This window comes from Rhinoraja longicauda, chromosome 3 (genome assembly GCF_053455715.1).
Source record: "Rhinoraja longicauda isolate Sanriku21f chromosome 3, sRhiLon1.1, whole genome shotgun sequence".
Lineage (NCBI taxonomy): Eukaryota > Metazoa > Chordata > Chondrichthyes > Rajiformes > Arhynchobatidae > Rhinoraja > Rhinoraja longicauda.
Window position 1 is genome coordinate 14,225,757 of NC_135955.1, and position 13,021 is coordinate 14,238,777.

The following is a 13,021-nucleotide window of genomic DNA, read 5'->3' on the forward strand; positions in this document are numbered from 1 at the left end:
GATGCTGCCTGTCCCGCTGAGTTACTCCAGCATTTTATGTCCATCTTAGACCAAAGTAGTTGTTCTTCAAAATGGCCCGATGGGCTGTGCTGATGAAGCACGATTTGCGATGGTTGGTAAATGCTGGTCCTTGCACTAACACCCACACAAAGTGAATGTTAAAATCTGTCATAATTGAGTCAAGATTTTAATTGCCACATTTACCAAAAATGGAGCTTGCTGCAGCTTATCAGTCCTGTGAATTCAATAAGTACAGAACAGGAATGGGGTCAACACAGAAACAGGCCGCTAGGCCTGCAATGTCCGTGCTGCACATGATGCCAAGTTAGACTATTCTCCTCTGCCTGCATGTGATCCATATCCCTCCATTCCCTGCAAATCCACATGCATATTCAAAAGACACTAAAACACCACTATCATATCTGCTGCCACCACCACCCCTGCAGCTTCCTGAATTAAGTCAAAATAGGGCACAGTGACGCAGCTGGTAGAGCTGCTGCCTCTTAACGCCGAAGACCTGGGTTTGATCCCGACTTCAGGTGCTGTCGGTGTGGAGTTTCCATGTTTTCCCTGTGACCGCATGGGTTTCCCCTGGGTGCTCCAGTTTCCTTGCAGATTAACCTTGTATGTTAATTGGCTTAGGTAAAATAGCCTCCAGTGTGTAGAGAGTGGATGGGAAAGTAGGATAACAGAGAACTACTGTGAACAGGTGATCGATGGTTGGCGTGGACTTGGTAAGCCTTTTTCCATGCTGTATCTCTAAACCAAACTAAACTTGTATGATGCCATAATGGATTAAAAACGGTGACAGTGGAAATCGCAGAGATCTGGACCACTGTACAGGTATCCTGACATTTAGGTCCAATTCAATAGACATACTTCTCCTTTAACTGTGTTTGTACAATGCATTCATTGTTATACAATTATCTGACAAATAAGGTTTACATTCAGAAATTCAGTCCAATTGAAGAGTTGTAAAGAAAATATTTTCTCTGTACTTTTTAAATTGGTTATTAGCTTCTTACTACTTCAAGGAGCCCTTTGCAATTTAATACAAAATCTAGTTGTGTAAAATATGTTTTTGTTCATATGTGATCTTCGCTTGATGAACTCGTGGAAATGTTTATTTGTTGGGGTGGTGGGGGGGAAGGAGAGAAAGGGTTTGGAGAAATTAAAACACAGCAGAGGAAACTGAGGGGTAACTTTTTTATGCACAGGGGAGTGGGCGTTTGGAATGAGCTGCAGGAGGAGCTGGTTGAGGCTGGGACTAGCGCAACATTTAAGAAACATTTAGACAGGTACATGGATAGGATAGGATAAGGGGGATGTGGACCAAACGCTGGCAGACGGGACTAGTGTAAATGGGGCATGTTGGTCGGCGTGGGCAGGTTGAGCCAAAGGGCCTGTTTCCATACTGTATGACTGAGGTGGGTAAATGGGGCAGTTAGAGCAAGTTTAGAGAAACCCATAATCAAATTGGTGAACAGATTTAAGCGACTAAATTGCAACAGAGCAGCAGCTAGAGAGAGGAAACTCCCTTGAGCCGAGTGCTTGGTTTAGTTTAGAGATACAGCGCAGAAACAGACCCCAGTGGCCCATCGAGACCGCGCCGACCAGCGATCCCCGCACACTAACATTATCCCACACACTAGGGACAATTTATACCGATGCCCAATTAACCTACAAATCTGCACTTATTTGCAATGTGGGAGAAAACCGGAGCCCCCGGGGAAAACCCACGCAGGTCACGTGGGGAATGAACAAACTCTGTACAGACAGCACCCGTAGTCAGGATCGAACCCAGGTCCCTGGCGCCGTAAGGCAGCAACTCTACCGCTGTGCCGCCCAGTGGCGTTGAATTGCGTGCTTCTGATCCAGATGTTTTTGGGCAGGGTCCGTGTAACGTGTCGGAGAAGCTGTCAGCAGGATGCGTGCAGTGGCTTGCTTCTTCCTATCTGTCTGGGCCCTGCTATCTGTGTTCCTGTAGGCTTCCTAAAGCACTGGCTCAGCCACTAACACAGGCTGCAGATTTCCGCTGGGCTTAGAACAAACTGTGGGAGGTTTCCCCTCCAATCTGCTGCCACTGACCGAGGGAGCTGGTGTAGAATTAGCCGCTGCCTCCTGTCGGAATAGATTTACATGAACATGAGCGACAATTAACTACTACTTTATTCACATTAAGCAAGTTATAACTCGTCAGACAAGGGGAGCTGCCGATCAAGAGACTGCTCCACAGATTTAAAACATGCCGCATTTTTATAACAAACTAGACCAAGTGGACCCATTGGGTCCAAACCTTTCCTGCATTGGTGCAGCACCCCCTCCTCCCTTCCCCCTCCCCCCCCAGCCTTCCCCCTCCCCTCCTCCCCTCCAGCCCTCCCCACCCCCTCCCCTCTCCCCCCTTTCCCCCCCTCCCCCCTCCCCATCCCCTTCACCCCTTCCCCAGCCATCCCCTCCCCCATCTCCTTCACCCTTCCCCCAATCCCCCCCTCCCTCTCCACCCCTCCCCTCCCTCCCCGTTCGGCCCAACCGTGAACCCGTTGCCGGGCGGGGAGTGCCCTCGTGGGCCGTGGGCGGGCAAGGGGGGACAGGGAAAAGGCACTGGTCTCGGCCCCGGCCCCGTTTCTCCTGTGGGCCGGCCCTGGTGTCAAATCGTCTCCTGCAGCTCAGCTGTGATCTGCGCCGAACGGCATGGACCTGTTGCTGGGCGGCGAGTGTCTCCCGGGGCCGTGGGTGGGGGTGAGTGGACAGGGAGAAGGCACTGACCTTGGCCCCATTTCTCCTGCGGGGCGGGCGTGGAGCCGAAGCCTCTCCTGCAGCTTGGCGGCGAGCGGCGGGAAGGGCCATCTTGTGGATCCTCTGCCGACGCTCTGCACCATGGGAGGAAGGTCAGATGCGGGGCTCGCCGGGACAGGCGCCGGTCCTCCCGCTGGTCCTCCCAGGGGTGGGGGGCGTATTTATTAAAGTTTATTAGGTAAATTGTTTTAAAAAAGTAACAAAAGTGGGTTTATTCAGACCATGGGGGAATGGTGAGTAGGGTGGGCCTAAAATTGTCACACTGTCGTGTACCGTTTTGACTGTGTAGAGGGCATGGTACACATATATACACAAACATATATACACACAAACAAACTGAGAGTTTTAGTAATGTATATATATATATATATATATATATATATATAAGATAGACAGATAATAACATTTAAAATACATTTGGACAGGCACATGGATGGGAAAAGTTTAGAGGGATATGGGCCAAATGTGGGAAGTTGGGACTAGTGTACTTGGGGCATCTTGGTCAGCATAGTTTAGTTTATGGTCACATGTACCGAGGTACAGTGCAAAGCCTGTTTGTTGTGTGCTAACCAGTCAGTGGAAAGACTATACGTCCAAACGAAGGGCCTGTTACGGCGTTGCATCTCTAAGCTAAACTAAACTAAACTACAGGGTTAACGATTGTGAACCAGCATTCAATAATTTTCCCCACAAAAACAAGACATGCAGGTGTTCAAGTTGTTGATTTTGTAGGCCACTCGAACCGGACGTGTTTAGCCTAGCACAGAATGAAGTGCTGCCCATTTTCAAGACAAAATGGAGGAACAGCTCAGTTCTTCCCACACTCCCTTCTCGTCACTTGCTCTCCATCAAGTCACTTCTTCACCACTTTATATTTTCCTCCTGTTTCCCATACCAACTCGCACTTCCTTTCCCCGTTAAGACATGCACGTGTTCAAGATCACAACAATCTTTATTCACTGCATTCAATGCCTAGCAATTAAGGCAAGCAGGCTGTGTGCCTTCATTGCCACCCCATCTACTTGCGCTGACATCTTCAGTGAGCTTTCAAGTTGGGTTTTCTCCGGGTGCTCATTTTCCTCCTACATTCCATAGACGTACAGATTGGTAAGTTATTTGGCTTCTGTAAAATTTTAAACTTTCTCTGGTGTGTGGGATAGTGTTCGTGTACGGGGTGATCATTGGTTGGTGCAGACTTGGTGGGCCGAAGGGCCTGTTTCCGGGTCTCTGGTGCTGTGAGGCACCAACTCTACCGCTGCGCCCTGTGTTTCTGCTAATGTGTCACTGGCTGGACCGCAGGGATTCCTTGAGTGCAAATGAGAAGTTATTTCACTCCGAAGGCGGATGGGAGAGATCTGACATTGGTCGGTCTCAACAAGTCTGGCCACTTCTCTTGCCGTTCCGTTAATGATCAATCGTGGTATTGATTGCAGAACACGCACTCTGCTAACTTCACTCACTGTGGGGTCAAAGTAACATTGGCCAGGGGGCAGAGGGGAGGAGGGGCAGAAGGTGAGGTTTACGGGACCACTGCGTGTGTGGATGTTCGTGTGGCAGATACAGGCGTGTCAGACTGTACCCTGGGCACCATGCTGGTACTTTACCCGGTGGTTCTGCTGTGCTGCTGTCTTGCGGCTGGAACGGAAGGGAGGGTAAGCTGATCTTAGCTCTTTAGCAAGCTGGCAAAGTGTCATCCCTCCACACCGAGAGAGTCAAAGCTACACGACGTGAGCAAGCGAGCAGCGTGTAAATAGCTGCCCGTCACACCCATCCCCTCACACTTCTGGGCTGGGGTCCCGGACAATACCCCCTCCCTCCCTCATGTACCTGTGGCGGGGTCCTAGACCTCTCCCAGCCCCCACCTTTGGGCAGGAGCCCCTCGTTTTCCCCCCTCCTCCCCCCCACCCATGCCTCCGACCCAGGGTCCTTGATGCTCACCCCCTCCCTCCCTCCGCCCCTTCACCTCCTGGCCAGGGTCCCTGATGCTCACCCCTCCTTCCCCTCTCCTACTCACCTCCAACCTAGGGTCCCTCTGACCCCCTCCCCCCCACCTCCGTGTCAGGGTCTCTGGTCTCTGGCATTTCCCCTCCCTCTGCCTCCGCTTCCAGCAGCCCAGAGTCCCCTGATGCTCCCCACCCCCCCCCCCCTCACCCACCCGCCCCCCCCACTCGCATCCAACTCTGGGTCCCTGCGCTCCCCCCTTTCCCCCCCCCCTTTCCACCCACCTTTCCACCCACTCCCGCCTCCGACTCAGATCCTGACCATTAGGGTGGTGTCTTCAACAAACGTGCAGATGGAGTTTGAGCAGAATTAGGCCGCACGGTGGTGGGTGTGCAGGATGTAGAGTAATAGGGTGAGAACGCATCCTCGTGGGGCCTCTGTGTCGAGCGTATAGGTTATAATCTCAGGGGTGTGGGTGAGGTACCAATTTAATGCCTTTTGTATTTGGATTCACAGTCTACAAGATCTTCCAAACTAGGGGTTCCCAGAGATGGGCTTGAGGATCAAGGTTCTACTCACCCATTACGACACCACCGTATAGGTAAGGCGTCAGAGACACCTTCATGCTAAGGCTTGTTCCACACTCACTCATAGGGTTGCCAACAGTCCCGTATTAGCCGGGACATCCCGTATATTGGGCTAAATTGGTTTGTCCTGTACGGGGCCGCCCTTGTCCCATATTAGGCCCGGGGGGGGGGGTGCACTGCATGCCCGGACACTGTTGGACTGGACACTGTAGGCCCGGAGACTGTAGGCCCAGGGCCCGCTGTAGGCCCGGACAGTGTAGGCCCGGTTCCCGGGCGCCGCCTGATGGAGGTTGCGTAGCAACCCGCCTCCCAGCCCGGGCAGCCACCATTAGCGGAGCGGGAGCACGTGGCTGCTGGCTGGGTGAGGTCATGTGGGGCGCGGGGCGGTTACGTCACTTTTGTCCCTTATTTGGGAGTGAGAAAGTTGGCAACCCTACTCACTCTGTACACCGAGGTAGTTTTAGAGATACAGTGCGGAAACAGACCCTTCGGCCCACCGAGTCCGTGCTGTCCAATGATCGCTCTACTAGCGTTAGCTCTATTCTAAACACCAGGAACAATTTACGATTTTTACGGAAGAAAATTCACCTACAAAACTGCACGCCTTTGGGGTGTGGGAGGAAGCCGGAGGAAACCCATGTGATCACGGGGAGAACGTATACACAGCACTCGTAGTCAGGATCGAACTTGGGTCTCTGGCGCTGTAAGGCAGCAGCTCTACTGCTGCACCACTGTGCCACCCCAGTTGGTGGGATGGAGGGAGAACGTGAGAGTTGGTGGGGAGGGGTGGGTGGGGGTCAGGATCAAACCTAGGTCTCCCTGTGACCCTATGGGTTTCCTCCGGGTGCTCCGGTTTTCACCCACATCCCAAACACGTGTGGGTTTGTAGGTTAATTGGCCTCTAGTGTAAAATTGTCCTTAGTGTGTCGGGAGTGTGTGAGAAGGTGGGATAACACAGAACTAGTGTGAATGGGTGATCGATGGTCGGTGTGGACTCAATGGGCCGAAGGGCATTTCTTTGCTGCATCTCTAAACCTTAAACAGTATCTGTGGAGGGAATGAATTGGCTATCAAAGTTTAGTTTAGTTTATTGTCACGTGTACCGAGGTACAGTGAAAAAGCTTTTGTTGCGTGCTAACCAGTCAGTGGAAAGACAATACATGATTACAATCCAGCCGTTCACAGTGTACAGAAGCATGATAAGGGACTAACGTTTAGTGCAAGATAAACACTAAAATAGGTGCAGGAGTAGGTCATTCAGCCCTTCGAACCAGCACCGCCATTCAATATGATCATGGCTGATCATCCAAAATCAGTACCCAGTTCCTGCTTTCTCCCCATATCCCTTGATTCCGTTAGCCCTAAGAGTTATATCTAACTGCCTTCTGCGGCAGAGAATTATATACATTCCAACACTCTGGGTTAATAAAGCCAGTAAAGCCCAATCAAAGATAGTCCAAGGGTCACCAATGAGGTAGATAGTAGTTCAGGACTTCTCTCTAGTTGTGGTAGGATGGTTCGGCTGCCTGATAACAGCTGGGAAAAAACCCCTAGGTTGTGAAAGATACTGTCCACATTTCTTACTGACTGCAATCTCTTGCCTGGACATGTGACTCCAGAGTTTTTGCATAACATTGGCCCATCGATAGCGTAATGGGATTGCCGGAACTAGGAGCAAGCTGATAGAGAGGCTGCAGTCGGATGTTCATGATGACATATGTTAAAGTCTCCAACCTTCCATGGTGTCTGAAGATGGGTTCCAACCCGAAACGTCACCAATTCTTTTTCTCCAGAGATTCTGCCTGTGTCACTGAGTTACTCCAGCACTTTGCATCTGCAGTAGCTTCAGTGGTGTCAACATGGGCATGTGCTTCCCCCTGGTGGTCGATATACCTGAACTGCAGGGACCAGGCTTGCACGAGGTTCAGCCCTGGCATGGGGCATGATTGTATGGGCATTGGCAAAGTCCTGGAGTAACTCAGCGGGTCAGGCAGCATCTGGAAAAAAAGGATAGGTGACGTTTCGGGTTGGGACCCTTCTTCAGACTGGAAGTTAGGGCTTGAGAGGGGGATGGGGGGGACGGTGGGGACTGGAAATGAGAACTACAAGGATGATCCCAGGAATGAGTAGGTGAACCTATGATGAGCGTTTGTCAGCACTGGGCCTGTACTCGCTGGAGTTTAGAAGAATTACGGGGGACCTCATTGAAACATACAGAATAGTGAAAGGCTTGGATGGAGTGGATCATCATCATCATCATATATATACAGCCGGAAACAGGCCTTTTCGGCCCTCCAAGTCCGTGCCGCCCAGTGATCCCCGTACATTAACACTATCCTACACCCACTAGGGACAATTTTTACATTTTACATTTACCCAGCCAATTAACCTACATACCTGTACGTCTTTGGAGTGTGGGAGGAAACCGAAGATCTCGGAGAAAACCCACGCAGGTCACGGGGAGAACGTACAAACTCCTTACAGTGCAGCACCCGTAGTCAGGATCGAACCTGAGTCTCCGGCGCTGCATTCGCTGTAAAGCAGCGGGAGAGTCTAGGACTAGAGGTCATAGTCTCAGAATTAAAGGATGTACTTTTAGTAAGGAGATGAGGAGAAATCTGTTTAAGAAAATAACTGCAGATGCTGGTACGAATCGAAGGTATTTATTCACAAAATGCTGGAGTAACTCAGCTGGTCAGGCAGCATCTCGGGAGAGAAGGAATGGGTGACGTTTCGGGTCGAGACCCTTCTTCAGTCTGAAGAAGGGTCTCGACCCGAAACGTCACCCATTCCTTCTCTCCCGAGATGCTGCCTGACCTGCTGAGTTACTGCAGCATTTTGTGAGGAGAAATCTGTTTAATCAGAGGGTGGTGAATCTGTGGAATTCTTTGCCACAGAAGCCTACAGAGGCCAGGTCAGTGGATTTGTTTAAGGCAGAGATAGATGGATATTTGATTAGTACCGGTGTCAGAGGTTACGGAGAGAAGGCAGGAGAATGGGATTAGGAGGGAGAGATAGATCAGCCATGATTGAATGGCAGAGTGGGCTTGATGGGCCGAATGGCCTAATTCTACTATTCCTTATGACCTTAAACCGGAGCACCCGGAAGAAACCCAGGGGGAATCGCACAAACACCACACAGACTGCACCTGTGGTCAGGATAGAACATCGGTCTCTGGTGCTGTGAGGCAGCAACTCTTGGTTTAGAGGGATATAGGGTGGTGGGTGTGGAATGATGCTTCCCCTCCCCCCCCCCCCCCACCAACCTCTGCTGGGTCCCCCTTCGTTCTCGGCGGTCCCTCACCTGGTTCCCTCATCATTCTAGACAGCCCTCACCAGGTCCCCCCCATTAATGGCAAACCCCCCCTCGCTGGGTCCCACCATTGTTCTCGATGACCCCCGCCAGTTCCCCCAATTGTACTCGTGGTCTCCCCCCCATCGCTCTCAGTGATCCCTTGCCAGGTCCCTCTATAGTTCTCGACAGCTCCTTCCGGCTGGGCTTCACACCCACCATCCTCATCTTTGGGGCACCCTGTGCATAGGGGAGAAGGTAGGGCTGAAGATGTCCTGGTTGGGTTGCTCCTGGGCCTGGCCAAGCTGGCCGTCCGCGAGTCACGGCGCCAGGAGCCCGAGCCGGCTGCCTGCCCCTTTTCCGGGGTTACGTCCGCACCTGGGTGGTACGAGAGAGGGACTACGCGCTGACCACGGGCTCCCTGGGGGATTTCCGGGACCGCTGGTCAATGTATCCTTGACATGGATTGTTATAAAGTTATTTAATATTCAATATATTTGGTATTTAAGAATATATGTTTTACTTTGTATTTTGGTGGTGGGTTTGTTGGTATTGTTTTGTACAAATTATTTATAAATAATTTTTGTAAATGATTGATTAAATTTATTTTTGGTAAAAGAAATTGTTCTTGGGGTCTCCCCCCCCCCCCCCCCCCCTCCCACCACTGGGTCCCCCTTTGATCACGGTGGCCCACCAAGGGGACCCCCCATTGCACTGTGCCAAGCCTGGAGCTGCTGAGGTGAACCTTGCGCTAATTTGAATCTAACCCCTTCAGTCTTCACAGAGACCGGGAGGATGTGCTCCTTCCCCTTCCGGAACGCCGGCAATCTGCACCGAACCTGCGTGCCCGGCAAAAAGGCGGGCAAAACATGGTGAGTGCAACTCCTTGTCCCTGTAGATTAGTGTAATGGTGTCACTCATGTTATGTGTCACGCATCTACAGCCCCCCTTTTGTTTGGTTGTTCACTTTCTCTCACATAAAAGGTGCAGTTGCGGTCTCACAGCTCCTGGCACAGACCCAGGTTCGATCCCGACTACGGGTGCTGTTTGCATGGAGTTTGCACGTTCTCCCCGCGGCCACGTAGATTTTCTCCGGGTGCTCCGGTTTCCTCCCACACTCTAAAGAGATGCAGTTCTGTAGGTTAATTGGCTTTGGTAAAATTTTAAACTTTCTCTGGTGTGTAGGCTAGTGTTAGTGTATGGGGTAACTCAGCAGGTCAGGCAGCATCTCATCAGGAGAGAAGGAATGGGTGACGTTTCGGGTCGAGACCCTTCAGACCCGAAACGTTACCCATTCCTTCTCTCCTGAGATGCTGCCTGACCTGCTGCGTTACTCCAGCATTTTGTGAATAAATACCTTCGATTTGTACCAGCATCTGCAGTTATTTTCCTACACTTAGTATATGGGGTAATCACTGGTCGGTGCGGACTCGGTGGGCCGAAGGGCCTGTTTCCACGCTGTATCTCTGAGGTCTAAGGTGTACAAACACTGGCTGGATAATGGCCTCAGAAAAACCTTGTGGAGATATGTGTTGAATTGGCTCTATGCTGCTGTGTATCCAGCTGATGACTGTTGGCAACAGGTAGAAACAAGGAACTGCAGGTGTTGGTTTACACAAAAGGACGCAAAGTGCTGGAGTAACTCAGTGGGTCAGGCAGCATCTCTGCAATACATGGATAGAGATTTGGGTCGGGACACTTAATAGCCTGAACAAGGTGTTCCGACCTGAAACGTCACCTATCCATGTTCTCCAGAGAAGCTGCCTGACCTGCTGAGTTACTCCAGCACTTTGTGTCATTCTGTCTTTACTTTCTATGAACTGATACTTTTGTTCCTTTTCAGGTGTTCCACCACCCCTAATTATGACCAGGATAAGCAATGGGACTACTGTGAAGAAATCCAGCCTCTTGTACATGGTACAGTTCCCTGCCTGCTATGAATGGAAGGTAGACACAAAATGCTGGAGTAACTCAGCGGGTCAGGCATCTTGGGAGAGAAAGAGTGGGTGACGTTGCGGGTCGAGACCCATCTCCTACACATGCTGCTATGAATGGAGATGGTTTCAATGCAAGAGAACATTGAACAGTCCCGACTGATGGAGGGCACTTACAGGGTTGTGATGCTGAGGCTTTATAAAGCACTGGACAGACCACATTTGGAGTATTGTGGGCAGTTTTGGGCCCCATATCCGAGGAGGGATGTGCTGGCACTGGAGGGGGTCCAGAGGAGGTTTACGAGAATGGTCCTGTGAATGAGTGGGTTAATACATGATGAGCATTTGACGGCACTGGGCCTGTACTCCCTGGTGTTTAGAAGGACGAGGGGGGGGATCCTATCGAAACTTACTGAATAGTGAAAGGCCTGGATAGAGTGGATGTGGAGAGGATGTTTCCACTAGTGGGAGAGTTCAGGACCAGAGGGCACTGCCTCAGAAAAAGAAAGATCTTTAAATAGGTGGCGAGGAGGAATTCCTTTAGTCAGAAGCTGGTGAATCTGTGCAATTCATTGCCACAGCTTGTGGAGACAAAGACATTGTGTATTTTTAAAGTGGAGATTGATAGGGTTGGTGGTGGAGGCAGAGACAATAGTGGCATTTAAAAGGCTTTTGGATAGGCACGTAGATACGTAGGGGATGGAGGGACATGGATCACATGCAGGCACATGAGATTATCTTGGCATCATGTTCAGCATGGACTGTGGGCTAAGGCATCTGTCTCTAGGCCGTACTGTTCTATGTTCCATGGGTGCATTGTGATTTTAAATGAATGATTTAAGCAAATATGCCGTTGACTGTAAAAAAAAAATCAAGTGACTTAAGTAGAATCAAACAACTGCAGATGCCGGTTTATACCAAAGATAGACACAAAGTTCTGGAGTAACTCTGCAGGTCAGGCAGCATCTCTGGAGAAAAGGAATGGTGATGTTTCAGGCCAGACCCTTATTCAGAGTAGCTTTATCTAGTTACTTGAATTTATATTCCACAGTGTCCTGCTTCAATGCAAATCTGCAGAGACAAGGAACTGCAGATGCTGGTTTATAAAATAAGACACAAAATGCTGGAGTAACTCAGCGCGTCAGGCAGCATCTCTGGAGTAAAAGGATGGGTGACGTATCGGGTCGGGATTTCTGAACAAGGGTCTCGACCCGAAACGTCACCCATCCTTTTTCTCCAGAGATGCTGCCTGACCCGCTGGGTTACTCCAGTCCTTTGTGCCAACCTACAAACCTGTAGTATTTTGGAGTGTGAGAGGAAACCAGGGCATCCAGAGAAAACCCACGTGGTCGCAGTGAGAACGTGCAAACTCCATACAGACAGAACCCATAAGTCAGGATCGAACCCGGGTCTCTGGTGCTGTGATCGGTGACATTTGGGATTGGGACTCCTCTTCATCTTCCCCAGAGATGTTGCCTGACCTGAGTTACTCCAGCACTTTGTGTCTATTATAAGTATAGCAATAGGCTCAACATAAGTGACTTACGTAACCTGTTTTAAGTGTAAGTATATTGAAGGCATGGAGTGGATGTGGAAAGGATGTTTCCACTGGTGGGAGAGTCTAGGACCAGAGGCCATAGCCTCAGAATTAAAGGGTGCTCTTTTAAAAAGGTGAGGAAGAACTTCTTTAGTCAGAAGGTAGTTCATCTGTGGAACTCATTGCCACAGAGGGAAGTCAAGTCAGTGGATATTTTTAAGGCAGATATAGACAAATTCTTGATTTGAACGGGTGTCAAGGGTTATGGGGAGAAGGGAGGATGATGGGACTGGGAGGCAGAGATAGATCAGCCATGATTGAATGGCAGAGTAGACTCGATGGGCCGAATGGCCTAATTCTACCCCTATAATTTGTGAATGTGCAGTCTAACTAACCAAGTATTCATTTGACAGATTATTGTGCGGACCATGCCTGCTGGCACGGGGGGGGCTGTGTTAATAACCCCAGCGAACAGTCCTATAAGTGCATCTGCACCGACCCATTCACTGGAGAGTTCTGTGAGAAAGGTAAGTGCCTAGAACATTCCCACTGCAGGAGCAAAAGCTTTGAACACAAGGAAATAGGAGCCACCAGACCCCCTCAACCATGCCCAATATCAGACCAAAGGTCATAGGTTGTAGGTGCAGAATTAGGCCATTCTGCCCATTAAGTCTACATTCAATCATGGCTGATCTATCTTTCCCTCTCAATCCTGCCTTCTCCCCCATAACCTCTGACACCCGTACTAAATCAAGTATCCGGCAATTTCCACCTTAAAAATACCCAAGGACTTGGCCTCTACAGCCATCTGTGGCAATGAATTCCACAGATTCACCGCCCTCTGACGAAAGAAATTCCTCATCTTTCCAAAGGTACATCCTTTTATTCTGAGGCTGTGCCCTCTGGTCCTAGACTCTCCCACTAGTGGAAACAA

General features: G+C 50.2%; 1 protein-coding gene across 1 annotated transcript in view; it reads left to right on the forward strand.

Annotated features, from left to right (window-relative positions):
* The first annotated feature begins 4,338 nt into the window (after positions 1-4,338).
* Positions 4,339-13,021, forward strand: part of hgfac (HGF activator) — a 39,923-nt gene continuing 31,240 nt past the window's right edge. The window contains 6 exon segments of the mRNA XM_078432064.1: positions 4,339-4,375; positions 4,378-4,448; positions 5,254-5,338; positions 9,392-9,488; positions 10,460-10,533; positions 12,501-12,614. Coding sequence (XP_078288190.1) covers positions 4,339-4,375; positions 4,378-4,448; positions 5,254-5,338; positions 9,392-9,488; positions 10,460-10,533; positions 12,501-12,614 — 478 coding nt within the window.